Here is a 20,676-nt window from a genome sequence, read left to right as displayed (position 1 = left end):
TAACATGGTTAACTAAGAATAAATAAATAAATAATTTACATCAGAACAATTAATAGCACTGTGATATTATAACAATCCAGTTGTATGACTTATTCTTAGTCTATTAGCAAAGAGATGTCTATGAACACAATCAAAATGTATGTAAGTAGGTATGTAAAGATACACAGTAACTACCAATACAGTTTAAAAATTAAAAGAACTGTAGAAGCCAGTTCATATAATGGACTCAAAATTTTGTCAGTCTATATAGGTTATCATCCATGGCCCATATTTATAAAGTCTGTAAAGAGGCTTAAAAAACTATGTTCCTGTATGCCAAAGTGTAGAAAATCCAGAGATCATATGATACTAATCCATTTGACATACTGTAAGATCTAAATTATTTATTTATATTTGTTTACTAGGGTAGTGCACTGATCTCAGTGGACCAATTATAGCCACAAAACATATTTACAGATACAAGGACATGCTAAAAAACAAATACATGTATACATATTTACAGATACAAGGATATGCTAAAAATAAATACATATATACATGTTTTCAAATACAAGAATATGCCATGGCATTTAGTTCAAGAAGCAGTTAACAATGTCAAAACATGGATGGGAAAATGGAATTATTTATAGCAGAGCTTTATGGATAAGATGTAGCCATAATGACTGAGATGGCTTATGCTACCGGGATAGCAGCATATTATATAGAGAGGTATGGAGGCATTAGAAGACATAATAAAAGTATATGTTTAAAAATGCTTTTGTGTATGACTTCTGTGTTGAAATCATGTACAACACTACCATCTACTGGCCATGTAGTACAATTACTGGAGTTTAGCTGCCCTTGAGTACTGGTGCCAGACAGACCATATCATTCAAACAAGGGTACCTGTTAGCTTCAAAGACAATCTTCCAATACAGTTCCCTGTTTTCCAATCTGGTCTCACGTGGTCCACCTCTAATGTCCATACCAACTATTTCAACTGCAAAAAAATAAAACTCTGCCCCTACACATGCCAAGGTGTGCTTATATAGTGCATGGTTACATTCTTTTCATGATATCATATCTGTGCTCCTATATTCTTAATTTAAGCTTTCTTTTGGTTTTGCCCAAATAGAAAGTGTCACATTTGTTACACACAGCAATGTAAACAACTCCACTGCTATTACAATTAGCATAGCACTTACTGTTCATGTACCTGTCTCTACCCCTCAAATATAAGGTGTCTCCCTCCTTTATATACAGACACTGTGGACAACTACCACATTTGTAGGTGCCCTTTTTCCCATGTTTTACACTGTTGTGTTCAAACCTTTTGTTCTCTAAAATATTTTTTAATATTACAGCCTTTACAATATATCCATTTTAGAAGTCTTTCAAAAATTACATTTAAGTCTGAAATACTAGAAAGTTTTGCCTATTCCTTTTCAATTATATTTCTAACAACACCAGCATCTCCATCATGTGACCTTATCACTTATTTCATTAGTGGTGTCATTCTAACCCATGCATCCAGTGCATTTCCCTAGTACAGGGGCACATTTAGTGTTTCTCCCTTCTAAGACCTCGTCATAAACTTGCATCAATAAATTTCCAGGGTATCCTCTTGCTTTGAATATGTCAATTAATAACTGACACTCACTCTTAAAATCTTCATCTTCTGAAATCATTCTGCTCAACTGCACAAGTTAGCCCTTCACCAAACCTCTTTTTTGATAAAACAGATGAGTACTTGTGAAATATAAATAAGAATTCGAAAAGGTATCTTTTCTGAACACCTTGGACTTAAACCTGCCATTATATTTTGAAATGTTAGCATCCAAATAATTAATTTCATCGTGTTTTATCTCGTAAGTAAATCTTTAAAAAACTGTAGTATTGGACATATAGTTAAAAAGCTCTAGGAACTTGTCTTCCATGTCCAACCAAAATAAGCAGATGTCATCTAAAAAATATCTATAAAGATTCCAACATGCCTTGTATTCTGCATTAAATATATATTTATGTTCCCAACAAGACAGGATGATATTTGCATAAGTAGGAACATAGTTGGCCCTCATAGTAACACCCCTAAGTTGTTGAAATAATTCACCCTCAAAGAAAATAAAATTATTCTTCAATACTATATCCATTAAAACTAAACAGGTATGAAACTCATTAAAAGATAACCCATCATAACTACTAAAATCTCAAACCACTCCAACCCTTGCCCATGTGGTATAGAGGTAAATAATTAATGGCATCTATGGTAATGAAAGTCAACTTCTCAGCATATACACTATTGTCCACTCTTTTTAATAAATCCCAGGAATCCTTCAAATTATTCATAGCTGCCCTAGAAAATTTCTTAAGCTTTACATCTATTTATTTGGCCAATGGGCCCGTAACCAAACCTTCAACTGACACAATCGGTCTGAGCAGTGAGTTGTTGGTATCTTTATGTACCTTCAGTATACCGAATATAGAACGGACTCTAGGTGTTGATACATGTAACAAATTATATGTATCTATATCAATGAGTCCTCTAACAAAAGATCATTCAAACATAAAAAAAAACTTTTTGTACGCAACATTGATCTCTTTTAAAGATATCCCAGTATATTTTGTACAATCATTTAATATTTCCATTATCTTACCTTCGTAAATGATGCTATTCATGAAGACAACCCCACTCCCTTTATTTGGTTTCATCACTCTTATAGATGCATTGTTCTTTAATTCTTGGAGTAAATTCATTTTGTCCTTAGTTAAATTAGGCTTAACTTTATTTTCTTTTAACACCTGTCTCAACTCTTTTTCAACCATTAACTCAAAATTTCTAATTGGGGATGTAATGAGGTGTTGTAGGTACTTTTTCTAACTAATGTATCTTGTTCCCTACCTATTCTTTCCTGATCATTAAATAACAGTTGTAAATTCTTTTTTCTAATAGATAATTTAAGATCCATTATTACCCTACTAATATTCGACTTTCTTCTGGGTATGAGCATGCATGTTGCTTTTAATTTATACTTATGGGATGAATATTTTTAATTGGCACTGTTTGTATATATAGAAATGTTTTTTAAAAAAAAATTCATGCCACTTTTTTCTGCTTAATTTTTTTCTCTAGTTGTTTTGTAATTAATATTGATTGATCGATTGATTGGGGTAGTTCAAGTAGTTAAATATGGTCTGGTAGTATGGTATGCTCATATTAGATGAAGTTTCTGTGTAAGACGAAAATGCGGTGAAACGTTAAGCATTATTTTTTTATTGTGGTTAAACTGTGTGGTCATTAAACTGTGGTTGGAAAATTTTGTGGTGTTCCTCCTGGAGTGTTTTACTTCATTGGTTATCGGTGATATCCATTGAATATGATGGCATTATTTATGGAGTAGATAACTTTCATCAAAATGCAACTCAAGAAAAACAAATACTTTTAGTCAAAAAAATGTAGTTTGTTATGTAATGTGGGGGAAAAATAGCACATTCCAGCAGTAAAACAAAGGATTTTCCCTAACAAAATATTTAGTATGTGAATGAACATGCTATTTAATGAATACTGTGCCAGTCATTATTTAAATGGAGACTGTTATTTATCTATGACAGCAATAACAAGCAAAATAGGACAATGAGCCAACATGAAATTGTCTAGGAGTTTGAGCCACTTACCACACATCATCTCTGTCCAGTTGGCCCATCCTCCAGTCAGAATCCACCTCCATCACCACTCAACTTGTTTAATTTTGGTTTGCTCTCCATTGCTTTCTATACTATTACTATTATTTTACTTTTTTAATTAATTTTATTTTATACATTTGATAACTGTCCCTTTTCTAGCGCAAGTTGGTAAACTGTGTGGTCAACTGTCTTGCTCATAGTCATACAGTAGATGAATGGAGGTAGAAGGAATCAAATTCTGTATCTTTGACTACATGAAGAAGCTCATTTACTGCTTTAACATGTACCATAAATGTGCCTTCTCCATTTAACAAACTACTTCCTTAAACATACACCATTATATCATCATGTCATATCATATTGGTGAGAAACACTCTGCACTTTCCTACTCTGTATTTACTAATTATAAATTTAATTCAAGCAACCACAAATGCATCTATTTTCAGTATAAGCAAATGTAGTGAACAATATTTTCTTATGAATTTGCAGAGTGATTTCCAGGCTTTATTTATCCTACCAATGTACCAGGATATTGCCATTTGGTAGACATACACACACAAGCAGGCCAATTTTGTATAGTGTAGACAGTCTGAAGATTTACCACTTTTTCTAAACAACATAGACCTATATTGTTATCATTATTATACAACACTGATCTTTGTGTGTTTTTCAAGTCAGAATCATTCCTTTGCAACCTGCTATAACATGTAGAATAGGCATTAATAAATTGCATTCCATCCCCATTTGACAGCAACCCCATTCTTGAAAGCTTTTCAGAAAATCTTCTTTGTATATTTTTTTCAAGGTGGGTAATTTATTTAATATAGAGTGGCAATCTGAATCATTTATACACCTTTCTTGCAACTATTCTCACTTGCATCTTCTAATGCCTAAAAAACAACAACAAAAATGTAGTGGATAGTGTGCTAAAGTTCCAAGACCGATAACCATACAGAGACCAATCCTACATTTCAATGTCAAACTGCTTTTCACCAGAAGCAAGGCATTGTGTTGTTTCTTAACTTCTACATTATGATAAAAGGCAAAGGTGTTTTCTGTGTTAATGATTTCTCACATTAACTGTCTTGAACTAAAGGTTTTATTCTTCTAGCATGGAAATTGCCATCAGTCGCTCCACCAGTGAGTGTCTTGAGTGCACATAGGTGGAAAAGTACTTGCAGGAATTGAACCTTCCTTTTCTCAGAGCTGCAAATATGTTGTGCACATTTGCTTGGTATTACTCTAACTGAAAGGACTGCAAGCATTATATATCTGTCGATGACTTATTTGCAATTTGAACTAAAGATATCATAATATTCTGTTAAGAACTATTCCACTAATTTCCCACAATTAGGACAATATCAAAACACATTTTAGCCAAAGAAGAAATTAAATATGAAATGAGTTATCCCTGATGACCACTAAATCAATTCCAAAATTCTCTACTCTGATTTGAAATACCTCTTCATTTCATTTACATATTCCTCTGAGCAATATCTGGAAAAATGTATTCACTGCCCAGTGTACTTACCTGATAGACATAAAAGAACTAAAAAAAAAATACATCTTAATGCCCATCACTCATTAATTTTAATTTGCAAAACACTCAGACATTACTTGCCATAAATTACATAGAATCATGAACAGCAGTAAACCCTGCTATGACTTAAGTGATCATCCTCATTTGAGACAAAGCTGTAACTCTCAAAAGTAATGCCATGCATTTGATAATTCAGCCAAAATGCATTATTATTTCTACAGCATGATATTTTATGTTATGTCTTATGTTGCTTTCAGAAAACAATTATTTGAGGAGATGCCAAACATGCATGCTCATGTCATTGGCAAACTAAGTAAGTTGTGGTGACAAAAGAGTATAAAACACTCAAGCAGAAGGGGTTACTCATAATTTACAGGTGATAATTTCCAGTATATTTTGTGTGTCTAGCATTAGATATGAATATCAAAAATGTTTATAAGTGCTCCCTGACAAGGCACCAGCTAATTTGTGATCACTGCACAAAAGGGCATTCACAAATGAGGGAAATTCCTGGAATGCAAATTATATTTCAATACACAAAAACAGCACAAAAAAGTATTTTGTATGGGGGAGCCCCTCTCCATCCCCTAATGTGGGGGTAGCTGCTCTCTGATAAACTTCATTAATTATATACACCAACACTGAAGTCTCACCTTCAATGCAGAATGGGAAATCCATGGTGTGCCAGAAAGCAGAGCTTCTGGGAAAAACTCTGGTAGTGACACATTAGTGAGCAGCCATAGGAGTGTTAATCATATGCGTTTTGCAAACACCCCTACCCTCATTAGCAATTCTTAGTCTTAGGCAGCATAAAAAGGAAGGTTTCTTAAAATTGTAACACAAGTTTATATTGACAGATTTACAGAAAAGTCTCCACTATTTTGACAAGGAGTCATACTATAATGTGTACAGGAGCATATTGCATTAGGAAATACATTTCTTCACAAAGTTGCTTGAGAAGATACAAAACAGACAAGAATGCAGTGGTAGAATGGTCTTGGCAGATGATGATAATGAAAGAGGCCATAACAAAAGATATCACAAAGAAGGATATGATAAGCCCAGTGTCTCCACTTGTTATAGCTCTATGTCACAAAAAAAGTACATGTTCTTTTATGTTTCCTGACAATGTCTCCTGGGTAATCCCAGAAAATGCATTTTCTTTTATATGTTTCCTATCAACATCTTGACGATCCCACTGAAAACTAACAACATACTTAACGTTTTCCAAAGTTGAAAAATAAATTCAATTAAAAGGGAGTACTGTGAGATTTTATTAAAGTAACCGAAACAAAAGCAAACATATAGAAGCTGTAAATACACAAGAAAATACGCTAATGCAAGTAAAACATGACATAATGCTTAGCAATCAAGAAGACCATGTTCTTGCTTATTTTACAAATTAAAACAAATACGTGCATTAAGCTGAGTTATACGAGACAACTGAAATGTGATGATGAGGTTCAGCTTTAATTAATTATACTATTATGCTATCCAAGTATATTCTTAAAAAAAGTCCAATATCATTTTGCAATCTAATTACTGTAAAAATGACTTGCTCATTATAAAGTTCCTATAATCTGTATAAATCCAACACCACAGGTAAACACATTATTTCAAGTACTGACAGATTCCTTTTTCATTTTTTTCAGCAGCTGGTATCGGAGAAATTGTATTACGTTAGTTTGCTCTCATTCATCTTCCTGTGTAGCCTCTTGCCTTTCACACTACTGAATTACCTGATATCGCTAATAAAATTGGAAATTACCTCTACCAATGGCTGAACTGAAACTCCAGTTAAAGGACTCTACTGTACTAGCCCACAGTAAGAATGAAAGTTGATCTGAAGTCCGGTGCAGAATCTAAAATATGTGACTCTAGCAAAGATCTAGTTATCATCTTTTTTTTCAAGTTGAAGCCAATTAATCAAAATATACCATCAATGGAACACTGAACATATTGTTGTTACACTAAATCTGTCAGTTCATCTTAAGACCATGTGCAGATTACTCTAACACATGCAATTATTGTGGGCATCTTTCAAACAAATGACCCACTGGCACTATAATATCCACACCTGTCAAAGCTAATGCCTTCCACATAAAAATGTTCATCAAAACAGCACTTTTGTTATAGTGAGGAGCACAGGATAAAACTGATGTGATCATTTTTGACAGTACAGGTTATGGAATGATGTACTTTTTAAATGTTACATGGGTAGCTGGGGAGCAACAATATACGGTCCGAGAGCTACACTGAAAACTATGGCTACACCCTTGCATAACACCTGAGCTATGAACTTTGCAGCTGTTAATATAAACTGCAAAAGCAGCAGATATTTAAATAAGATGAACATGAGAGGCATCAAACCACCATAATTAAGTAATTTATTCCAGAATGAAAGTAAACGTTATTATATTCTCAGTGATATGATCATGTAACTGTATTATAGTCACTGTGCAGCTTTCATGATACTTATGTTTATTTGAATTAGTTATATGGCCTAGATGGGGTTCCCTTATAAAGCTAAATGGAGATAGAAATAAAACTTTTCAAACTCCATAAGCTAATATATATGAAAAACAGGATTACTGCTTCACTTGCAACCTGCTATGTTGACATAAATAAATATTGCAAGTGCACCATATAAACACACACACACACACACACACACACACACACACACATATATTTTATATATATATTTTATATATATATATATATATATATATATATATATGTAAAATAACTCAAGCCCATGACAGTTACTTGACTGACTTATGTGACACATGATGACATCTTTCACATACTGTATATTAGTGGTATAAAAGATCATTTTACATTTTTGCAATTAACCTTCTCACCATGGCATTTCTATGACTGTGCAGTAAGGATGAAAGGTTCTCTTAAAGAATGTCAGAACCTTCTTAAATCCATAAGCATGAACATTTGTTAGAGTACTAATTATTAACTCACCAATTTATGCAAAGTTAAGAATAGCTCATTATGTCTCCACAATTGGTGGGATAAAGCTCATTGTTCAAAAATTTTAATTAAAGCCAAACATGAAGTAGAAGAAACTAATGCCATCTGCAAAGGAAACAACATAATCAGATGTGAAGTAGTCTAATATGATCATCTATTATGACTTGTGGAATGTAACTAGTAAAATGGACCACTCTTCACCAAAAATTCAAAACAAACTTTTAAGATTAAATTCAAACAGAATTTTTTTTTCAGGAAAGGAAATTGTGTCTGCATTACATGCATATCACTAGATATTTGTTTGAATTGTTTTGTGACAGCAAGGTGGCCCTGTGGCTACAATTTCTGCCTCACAGCTCTACAGTTTGTGGTTCTAGCCTGACCTCTTTTTACTTTCTTTTTATAGCTTGCATTTTCTCCTTGGGTTCTTCATGAGCTTTCCCCTGGATGCGCTGGTTTCATCACAAAAAAAAAAACAAGCAGGTTGATTGCCTGGTCTAGATCATCCAGATACACACACACACACACACACACACACACACACACATTTTATATATATATATATATATATATATATATATATATATATATATATATATATAATTTCCCCCCTGTGGTGCAGCTCATGACAAATTCATTTATCTGGTTAATGAATAAATAAATTACATCACAAAAAAAAAAACAGATGCACAATGGCTCTAAATGTATTACTGTAAAATAGGACAAATATAGTTATATTTCTGTTTACACTATAAACATCAGAATCATGAATGTGGCGTTTGTGATACAATGCTTGTCTGTCTTCCAGTCTGCTTGGAGCTACAGACTTAAAAAATGATGTGGTCTTTGTGATCCTTAAACTTCAGCATTATTACAACATTCTCTTACAAATTTCTGATTAACAAAATGTTCTACAGAGGAGTATGATATTAAAACACCCCCTTTTGATGGTTTGTAAAGTACCTCCATTTAGTCACTTCACTTAACAGTTGCTCTAATCAGTTAATTTAAGATCCTACAAAAATATAAAATCTATCTCCAGTTCATGTATTAATTAAATACACTTTTTCTATTTTCATTTTTCAGGATTTATTCTACTTCATTTTAGTGTCAGGATGAAGTACAAAACCAAATATTTATATTTAATGGCTCTCCGGGTTAACACTGTGAAAAAGTACCTTTTATTGAACAAATTAAATGTAATAAATCTTTCCAAACTAAAGACGATTACTTGACATTTGACTAGACCTCTAAATCATTTGGCCGTGGTCTGTTACTTGTTCTGCTACTAGCTCTGCTTGATGGCCTATGATCCGAAAGAGGAAGTGTCTGCATTTCATGTACATCTGCTAGTCTTTTTGTATCCTGGTTACCACCACGGAAGTCAAAGGACTGAGCATGTGCATTGGAAATAGTACTGCATGCATGCTCTAATCTGTTTTGTTCAGTACTGTAATTAGCCCAGTTTTGTTCATTTGCCTTGTTATTGTAGTTATGACATGAGGTGTTATCACCCTCTCCTGTCATAAGTTTGTATACTGGGGGGGACAATGGTGGCATAGGTGCAGATGGTGAAGCACATCTGTTGCAGTAGACATATTTCTGAGTGGTACAGTCATTAGGCAATGGGTTATTAGCAGTTGTGCTTGGCAGTAGATTACGTTTTGCTTTTATATGGTCTTTTGTTCTTTTAAAGAAGACATAAATGAGCTCTACGATGTTCAGTGCAAGAGACACTAAAGAAACAACCAACATAAAAATAATAAAAATGGTCTTTTCAGTTGGTCGAGAGAGAAAACAATCAACCTGATGTGGGCAGGGATGTCTCGAACAAGTGTAGACAGTTTTGAGTGAGAAGCCATACAAAAACCACTGAATAACTAAGAAAACAACTTCAAAAACTGATTTAAAAATTATACTCAGAACATATGTGCGAAGTAAGCCACCTTTCATTTTAACTTTGCCATGCTCCATAACACCATATTTGATTTTCTTTAATTCTATTTGTTTCAGCTGCAGTTCAACATCAGCACCTTCATTTTGAATTGCTTTCAGATTTTCTTCCAGTCTGTTGTATCTCTCTTCTTTCCTAATCAAGTAGAATACATGAGCTAAATAAAGCAGTGTTGGCACTGAGACAAATATGATTTGCAGAACCCAAAAGCGAACATGGGATATTGGAAAGGATTTATCATAGCAAACATTTTTGCAGCCTGGTTGCTTAGTGTTGCAGGTGAAAACTGACTGCTCGTCTCCCCAGGCAGATTCCACAGCTGTTCCAAGAAGGCAGATTCTGAAGATGAATAGGACAGACAGCCAAACTTTTCCTCCTGCAGTAGAGTAGGCCTGTACTTTGTCAAGCAGTTTCCCTAAAGCACTCCAGTCACCCATTGTCACCGAGATCTACCTGCAAATTAAACATTTTTTAGGTTAGATCAGATAAATACCATATTCTAAGTTGTATGAGTAAACATTTTCTATGAATGCACCTTATTACATTGAGTTCCATCGGTAAGTTAGCCATTATTTGCTTAGATCAGGGAAGTTTCATGCAACGTTAGCCATTATTTGCTTAGATCAGGTAAGTATCATGTGGAAGTTACCTGAATGGACATTATTACAATGAATTCCACCTGGAAATTAAGCATTACTAGGTTACTTCATATATGTATCACACTCTAATTCTACCAGAAAATTAAACATTAAAAGGGTAAATCAGATAAGTGTCATGCTGTAAGATATATTTATGGAATTATCTATGAATTTGCATTATTTAGAGAGCTGTAAGGAGCATTAAAATCTGAAAGTACGTTACTCAAAACCTTTGTAAAACAGAGTTTTTAGTGAAATTCTAACAAATGAATCTGCAAGCCAACTAGGTATTTAGTATCACTTCATTGCTTCTGCATTAAATATATCATGTTGTGTTTCCCCTGACTGCTAACAAGAAGAAAGAAGAATTATATGTATTCTCTGGGCAACAGACTATGACATATAATATTTCCAAGTATACTGCATCTAGGTAGATGTACTCATACACAGAAGGTAGAGTTGTCTGTGGTTATACTTAACATAACAATTCAACTGTGAAGAATCATCACAGTAGAAAAAAATAACAGTAAATTATAACACAGAAGAACATGGTTGGGTCTCTGGTCATAACCATGTTATGTATTCATGAAATACACTTTAGTAGCAAAACTGACTTTATATGATTTTGTAGCTGAAGTTCTATGCAGTCTATATGAATGAAAGTATTTACCAAATACGTCACTGGCTTATCAATAAACTACATCTGGTCATTTCTATAAGTCTTTTTCTTAGCTGCCATATAAAACTGTGACAGAGGCGAGCTATTCTCCTTAAGACAAAGTAAATGACAGTTACCATTATAATAAAATTGTAAATGAATATAAAGCCCAATAACAGATATGTACACATTTGAAAGAAGGCTAAAGGGAGAATAGATTTAATGTTAAAGTGACCGATGCTTGAAGATGTGCAGTTATGGTAAGTATTCTTACGCACATTCATATTACCTTCCTTGAAGAACTTTGAAGAAGGGCACTTTAACAGCAAATCAGAGCATATGAATAGATTCCCAAGCAGTGATGTCATAGCCAAGGAAGGGGGTAGTTACAGGATCCCCTGTAGCACAGCCATGCCAAATCCTGTCCTACCGCTGGACAGTTTCTTCAACTTGCTGTGTTTCGTGAATTTATGTACTGCAGTCCATGTGTCACTTTCTAAAATTCCTTATGCAGAAAGATTTCAGAAATGTACTAATAATGTTTCCCCTCCATACCAAAAAGTATTCTTACCGTAACTTCTAATGACAATGCAGTAGGTCAAGCCACAGTCAGCTTATTAAATAAACCTAAAATCTTATCAAACTTCCTGACTATTTTGGTTCCCCTTTTGCAATATCTAAGCTGCCTGTGTATACCTAGTAGCTGTAAACTATATTCTCCATCATGTTGGAAGTATGCGAATAAGGCAGGCCTTTGAACAGGCTAGTTAGTGCATACTGCTAACACCAGTTTTGGCATGAATGAAAGATTGGTCTCAAGTGACACCCTTTCTTTACTGAACACAAAGTAAAGTGATTTACACAAGAGTGATCATAACCCTAAAATTCTCTTGTAACAGTGTCTCTGCAGACTGAAAGGAAGTTAAATATATTTCAACAACAAAAGTCTCAAATCCCCACAGAAGAAATAATCGCCTTTGGAAGACTCAGCTGTAACATTCCTTTAGGAGATGTTTTTTGTAGATAAATGTGATGCAACCTGAGAAAATGTTGGTAAACAAGTAGATGCTGTTGATATACTGACATTAACAGATTAATACTCCAAACCAAAGTCACCTTAATATTTATATTGTCCAATAATCTACAGGTGGGGTAATGCATGTGAGCCAGACCTTGAGAAACAGTCCAAGAAAGTAGTATCTTACATGCTTAAACCTAAAATTCCTTATACTGCGTCTTCTTTCCTCTTTCAAGCTATGTAAAACCTGACAGGGAAAATGACTTACTTTCAGAAACCAGATTTCTCCACTACAGACAGATAGACTCAGAGGTTTCACAACAGTATGTAAAACCTTCTCCACTTGTGTCTTTAAGTAGCTGTATACAGACAATGGTCATGGCAGATTACAGTTTAGACTCATTAACAGAAAATACTATGGTTGCCTTGGCCATGAAGGGTCTGTCAGAATTGGTTTGGCCTTATCTTGCTTTGGTAGCACATCCAAAATGTCTTTGGCTGGCTGCCAGCAAAAAAAAAAAGTAAATTTGTATAATGTACTGTTTTGTGTAGGACTTCAGCTATGTATAAAAGGGAGTTTAGGGATTTTGGATTTGATCTGTATAGTCAGGCATAATTTGTCTGATTATTCTTTCTGTGTAACTTGTTTTCTTGATGTTAAAATCTGGCAGCAGCCATAGCAAAATGGCAGGCATCACTAATTTACATCAGTTTGACAAAACGACTACAATGCAGCAGTTTTGGTTTCAGTGTTTTTGTCCCTTTGACAGCTATGCAAACTGCCTCAAGGCTGATCCTTAGTGTTTGGCTAATATACTGAAATGGGGGGGGGCTATCATCTTCATTACAATGTTGCAAATCCCTAATAAGTGATTGAAGAGCCATATTGTTGCAGTTGCTTTGTTGCAGTGTCTTTCTGCCTTTATCTTTGCCTTTTCAAGAGAAGACTGCTGCATCTGCCTGTTGTCATTTTAGAGATGACTGTTTAGTGTACCTTGTAGGATGAATTTAAGATCAGTCCAGAGAGTCAGATTATTTTAACTGCTGTTTGGCTGTTGTGACTTTTACTGAGATTTAAAATGCAAGTTTTGTGCTTAATTTATCTGAGGAAATAGATTAATTCTAGCATTGTACTTAGCAAATAAGGGTTAACATTGTTAATGTTTCTGTATTTTCTGGAATGCCACTCAGCAATGACTTATCAAAGATGAAAGTGTGCCACTGATTAGCTATAGTACCACCTTTGAATATTAGGGATTATTTATGTTCTTTCATGGACAATTACTCTTCATACTTCAATTTTGTTATCTGTTTGTAATGTTAATTTCTTTGAGTACTTTGCACTGATAGTACACCAATTTCTAAGTTTGTATAATTATTTCTTGTTTTTATATATATATATATATATATATATATATATATATATATATATATATATGGGTTTACTTCTCTTGATCAAAATTGCACTTGTTTGAAGAAGAGAAGATTGACACCCAGTTAAGCGAAAGTGCACTTAATCAAAAGTGCATGTTCATGAAGTTCAATTTACCAATCTCAGACTGCATTCTCGCACTTAGTATATATAAGTAGCTAGGGTCTAGCAAAGAAAAACACATTTTCAGTTAAGTGCACTTTTGCTAACTGGGTGTCGATCTTCTCTTGTTTGAACAAGTGTAATTTTGATCAAAGGAAGTAGACTCATATATACGTATACACACACACACACACACACACACACACACACACACACACATATGTGTGTGTGTGTGTGTGTGTGTGTGTGTGTGTGTGTGTGTGTATGTGTGTATCCATCTCAGATCCACAAAAACCACACTTCCCTGAAGACTAAATCACCGGGACTACATCCCCGCCACCACACATCCCCGATAACGGTAAGTATAAGTATTACAGAACAGAATGTATTCCCGTTTCTGCAATACAACTAAAAAACAAAAAGTAACATGTGTATAACAGGGAGGCTGTGCCCCCCACACACCTCTACTTAAATATACCAACTCTGAGATCCCACCACATTGCGGAAATGGGAATACATCCCGTTCCACACTAATCACCATTGTCAGTGATCTCCTCCATCAGTGGTGTGGTATCGGTGATCTGGTCATTGGGGAAGTGTGGTTTCGTCGCTCTGACAGGTTCCTATATATATATATATATATACACACACACACACACACACACACACACACACACACACACACACACTTTTTTTAATGGTTGTATTTCATGTTTTTTTATTTGTAAAGTGCGTTGAGTACAAATAATAAAATGAACTTGAACTTGCTTTGACACTCAGATACGAGGTAATATGATGGTAAAAGTATCCTTCTTCCATATTATACTGTTGGGGAACAAAAATGGAATTCTTGAATTGCTTATCATTATGTGTAACAAGCATGTCTACTTTTAAAAGACTCCATAAATAATTTCTTGAATGATACATGGATTTAGTTACCACTCAAGAGACATCTTTTGCATAGCTAACAGAGCCCATTGCCTGATTTTGTAAACAAAGAACAGTGATTGCTGAAGGATGCAGGCTGAATTGCAAAGCTGTCTTCCAGATTTTAATGATGCCACTCTACAGATGGAAAGACCTGATTCTTTTTTGCTTGTCTATGTACCACGTATGTAGAAATGTCAGAAGTATTTTCTTTGAATAGCAGATGTTTTAACTACAAATTTTCCTGGAAAGTTAGCAGAGCCTTATAAACTTTTATCAATGCTTCCATACAGAAGTGAAGATATTCTTCTCCTATTCAAAAACATTGACGTGTACTGATAAGTTTGAAGTGCATTCCACAGACATAACATAAAAGACATGATGTCAAACATGGAGTCTCAATGTGAGAAATGTCATTATAATATAAAAGTTTATTTCTGGCTACCAAAGGCATTCATTATTTATACACTGAGAAATTGTAAATTCTATATCTTGTGGATCCGTGCCTTCGTTCCACAGGCTTTTGAGATGCCACGGAGTTTTGCTAATATGCAGTCTTGGATTAGCAAGGGAGATGCAATTAGACATCTTCACTAGAGCTCTTCTTACAGTGATTACATGTTGCTGAGCAAAACTTTGACAGACTGTTGAAGTCTTTATTTAGTTGTCCTGTGTGGAGAAAACTTGCATCAGAACTGAATCTATTACTCCCTAAGAAAATTATTTATGTCAAGGGATTCAGACAGTAAAGCAGTCTCATCTATGTGATGTGTTAACAGCTATCTTGCATGTGCTGCTATCAAACAGTGATTCATACAGGGAAAATTGTACAGTAATACATGTACCACTAGGTGTCGCTCTTCCATGAGCCTAATTTTCCTACTTTCCTGTACTCCCCTTTCCAGTCCTTTGGTATACATCTTAGGTTAGGTTAGGTTATAATCAATAAGGTGTCCTGCTAGCTGGGCAGCTTTAGTGTGGACTTTACCATCTGCTATATATTGTTCCTCTGCCACTCGTAGCAGCAGCTTGTCACAGTAAGTGCATACTTGCACTATTAGCTGTACGGCTCAACAGACATTCTGACAAGCTTCATGCAAGAGAGTGTAGCAGGCATACTCTGCTTTTCATATGCTATCTGTCTCATTATGCTCTGCTTATGTCATTCCATCCTACGTTATATCTCCCCGAGGCACTATAATCTGCCACAAGTTAAATACGCCCCTTCTTAGTTATTAATATCTAATTTGCACAATGGTGAATTGTCTATTTATGGCAAGAGACATTTGCTGCCCTAAAGCACATGTCTGTGAATCCCAAATATTTGTTTTCATTTCTTTAGCAGAGGGAATTGAATGTAAGATCACCTGATAGACTTCACATCTATTGCACTGAGAGCTAGGTTGAATTTATGTCTTATTCATAGCTGTAGTTTGGTCATCATTAAATGTTGGCAATCTTCTTGCAAATTTATGCAATGATATTTTCACTATCCTCACCACCCTCCATGTTTCCAAATTTCTGTGCTTGCCATTTCACTGGCATAGGGTGAACTGTCAGGTTGAACTCAGAATACATTCCACACAGAAAAGTAAACCAGGCACTGTCATTCACTTCTGTCCTGTCTGTCTGCTCTTTCAACTCCTGGATCTCTTATTTAAACCTAGATTTTAATGCCATAGATTGAAATTCTGTCAATCTTTCTAAGCCACTGGGTCACCTTCTCGACTTCTTTAACACTCTCAGGTAATACTCTCTCATTTCCTATCCTGCATATACTTACCTCAATATAAAACTAGCTGAATTTAAATTCTTAATACAACAGAAATAGGTACTTATGTTTTCCTCTTGTGCTTACTCTCTTGATATGGTAAAAAAAAGATTCTTACTTTTTCATAACATTGTGCCATTCTGCCAGCTTTTCCTCATATCGCAAGTCCGCTCATTCATCCTGCCATCTCACATCTGATGAAAAAACAGTCTGTCTAAAAAAAGTAGGTTCTGAATCCCTGGATACATAGCCTGAATTTTGAGTCTACAGTAGGTCTTTTCACAGAATTACCTTCATCTTTATAAAGTTAACTCCATGGCAGTTTTTATTAAACTACAATATAAAGCAGATCCAAGTCCAGATGTGACTTGTGACTTTATAGTCCAAAATAATGTTTCTTTAAATTACAGTATAAGGCAGTCATGAGTCCAGATGTGACTTGTGACTTTATAGTCCACAATACTGTCTACTTGAAGAAGAGCTCTACCCATTGCAGAGAAAGAAGAAAAAACAATTGGAAACAATATGTTTTTCCAGACTTCTGGTGCATCGGATGGCCACATTTCTATGACCCATGGTGGTACTGTGAATTCATTTCAGGGTTTCAATATTTGTAATTATACTGATTTACAGCTATCAATTACACATTTTAAGCTTTTCAACAAAGGATGTGTAATTATACTGCTTTAGCGCTATCAATTACACATTTTAAGCTTTTCAACAAAGGGTTTAAGTTTGTACCTAATGCATATATGAATTTACCAGATGCTTTAATTGAATTGAAACTATTCACAAGGAAACTGAACTTTCAACTGAATGGTAACACTCACTTAGATTCTGTGAATGATTTATTACCATCACCCTATAGTGTTTATTTTAAGAAAAATGTTTATACAACCCTCCACTTAATCCTATACTTGGTATTTTTGGAAAATCCTGTAAAAGGGATCCATATAAATTGCAACAACATCAGGTACTTTGAATGCACAACCTTTGAATAGATGAATGGAATACACTTTGTAAATTTAGAATTGATAAGACCTTGAGGCTTATGAAGCCAGATAAGGGTGGGGGATTGTTATTGTTGATAAAATTGATTAGATCAGTCAGATTTCTACCTTACCTAATGTTACTACTAACTATGAGATCACTTCCAGCAATGAGATTTTTATTGCTTATAAGAAGATAGACTTGCTCCTGGAAAATTCATTACATCAAGGGGTTATCACTACTGACTTATTTGATTTTTTAAGAAATAATAACTGTTCAATTCTGGTGATTTTCAGGATTCCAAAGGTCCACAAAGACATAATATCGCCACTTTATCAGCTAATTGTGGCCGCACATAATTATAAGATCTATTTTTTAGCAGTCTTTGTGGACCAAATCCTTAAAGAGTGTGTGGTGTCAACTGATTACATATTAAAAGACTCATGGGATTTTCTCACTAAAATAAAACCACACTTTTAAAATGAGAAATTTACTTTTTCCACCATAGATGTCACAGAATTGTTTACGAGTATACCCCACAAAGTGGATTTAGAACTCTTTTACTCAGCTGTAATTGAATTAATGACATTGGATGGTAGATTGATTAATTTCATAGTAGGGGTTACAGAATTAATACTTTACAGCAATTTTATTTTGTGTGAAGGTGAATATTTCTGCTAGATTAAGGGTGTAGCTGTGGGGCCCAACTGTACCCCTATTTATATGAAGCTGGTTTTGCAAAGTTGGGAAGATAAATACATTTTTTGGTTTAGACTACCAGCAATATTGACATTCATATTTGACATATCTGGATGACATTTTTATTTTATGGAAGGATTCCACTAATATGGTAGATGAGTTTATTTCTTACATCAACAATACAGCAACTTTTCTTAAATTTACCCACAGTCTCTCCTTTGATACTATTGATTACCTTGATGTTACTATTTACAAGGATGATGTCAAAAGGTGTTTTGGTTCTAAGATTTATAGAGAACCCACTTTTTCAAGCAGTTATTTGGATTTTCATAGTTGTCACCCTTTATATTATAAGAAAAACATATTTAAAGGGCAACTAATCAGGATAGTAGGAATGTGCTCAAACTTTGAAGTGGTTAATGGATACGGTACAAAATACATACCTCTCTTAGTAGCCAAACCCGAATCCACATTTCAAAATACATTACACACAAATCAAAACAAAAATGCTTTGGTAATCACATTTAACTCTTCTTCTACAATAGTTAAGAACATTGTTACTAACAACTGAAATATTTTGAAAATTAATGAAGAGGAATTCAAAAACTTGGGTGATGCACCAAATTTTGTGTACAAGACAGGGAAGAATTGTAAAAATGTATTTGAACATCCTTTTACTAATGGCTTAGGCACCTGTTTCAAAGGTACTAAAAATGTGGGGCCTGTAATCAGTGTCTCCAAGTTTTGGAACAAGATATTATCAACTTAGACATTTTCCCCGTAACCTTTGTCTAGTTTCTGCAAATTGTGCATCAAAGGGGGTTGTTGTATATATTGCACTTTGCAATAGATGTTCAAAGTATTATGTTGGGAAAATTAAAGGCGGTTCAAAAAAAGAATTTATGAACTCCTTTATGCTATTTCAAAGAATAATGTTAATAATGCCTTGTATTAATATACATTGGTATGCAACTCATCAAAATGTAGTTATGGATTGTTGAAAGTTGTCCCTTATGATTTATGGGAGGGCTCTTGGGAAACAATAACAGAATACAGACAACTGATCTGACACTTATGTTTGAATGCTTATAATGACTTAGGGTTAAATGACCAAGGTTCAATTGTCCCAGTACTTAAGCTAAAAGCTACTAAATTATATAATAAATTATTACTTAAAGTTTCAAATATAACAACATATTTTGTTCTTTTAAAGATTTGGGCTAATGATTTTTTTTTTACTATGATGTCTTTTTAAATAAGATTATTAGCATTTATTTTATTGAATGAAATATTGTATTGTTGAAAGAGTGCATGTGATCAGATTGAAGTTTTTATTTAAATGTAGTTATATTCATATTCTGTGGTTCTGGTGAAGTCCCATGATAGTTTAAGGGATGAAAACACTTAACTTATGATTGTATTTTACTCATTATTTTATTAAATATGGCATTTTTATAAAATACTCAACTTGGTATTTTACATAATATATTTCAGTCATTGATGCTATTTGCTTGCTGGGACATTTTTCTGCTCTAAGCATATAGTATGTGAGCCATTTACAAGTTTTAATTTTATTTTAGCAATCTCCACATCTAACTCAACTCATCACAACACTGCCTCCCCAATTCATTCCCTGCTGAAAACTCTAGAATGCGATGGCTACTGACATGCTCACTGTCTCCAGGATCTACTACCACTGGAATTCAATGAAAGAGCATGTGTATGACATTATTTCATCAGTAGCTTGACAAGAAGGCACACAAAACACAACATGATCTGCCATCTCAATTAATATAGTTAAACATACCGGATGGAATAGGAATGAGACCTAGTTAGAATGGCATGGTACAGGTGTGCTTGTCAGCAGTGTGGTATGAGTTATAGCCTGGTAATGCAGGGGTGCTCTCTGGACCCTTGAACCAGGTGTCAGTCACTGCACAGATATCAATGTTCTCCATTTTAAGGAGTGCCTCGAGGGAGTGCATTTTGAGGTTTAGACTTCTAGTATTGAGTAGCATTACCCTCAGTTTTTGCTTGCCTGTTCCTGTTATGGTGGTGAATTTGTCATTTGAAACTTGCCTAAAAAAGGCACTATAGGGGCAGCAAGAGCCTTAGCTAGTATCCGGAATCCCAGGGGTGACAGGTGCAGGCCATCTCTGGCAAAGCATCGTGGTCTGTTGACCATGTCATCCCAGGCAGACAGATACTGGATCCCCTTAGAATGACACCAGAAGCTTAGCCAATTGTTGAAGTCAATCATTTTGTCCTTGTACTGTGGTATTATTGTGGGTGATGGCAGGAT

General features: G+C 34.5%; 1 protein-coding gene across 1 annotated transcript in view; it reads right to left on the bottom strand.

Annotated features, from left to right (window-relative positions):
• Window positions 1-6,450: 6,450 nt before the first annotated feature.
• Window positions 6,451-20,676, bottom strand: part of LOC122804552 (gap junction alpha-1 protein-like) — a 168,098-nt gene continuing 153,872 nt past the window's right edge. The window contains exon 2 of the mRNA XM_044074494.1: window positions 6,451-10,592. Within this exon, the coding sequence (XP_043930429.1) occupies window positions 9,428-10,576 (1,149 nt within the window). The 5' untranslated portion in view covers window positions 10,577-10,592 and the 3' untranslated portion in view covers window positions 6,451-9,427. The remainder of the gene's footprint in view (window positions 10,593-20,676) is intronic.

This window comes from Protopterus annectens, chromosome 1.part1 (assembly GCF_019279795.1).
Source record: "Protopterus annectens isolate FY-2018-M chromosome 1.part1, PAN1.0, whole genome shotgun sequence".
NCBI lineage: Eukaryota > Metazoa > Chordata > Ceratodontiformes > Protopteridae > Protopterus > Protopterus annectens.
The sequence above is the reverse complement of the archived record's forward strand: the minus strand, read 5'-3'. Positions and strand labels throughout refer to the sequence as shown.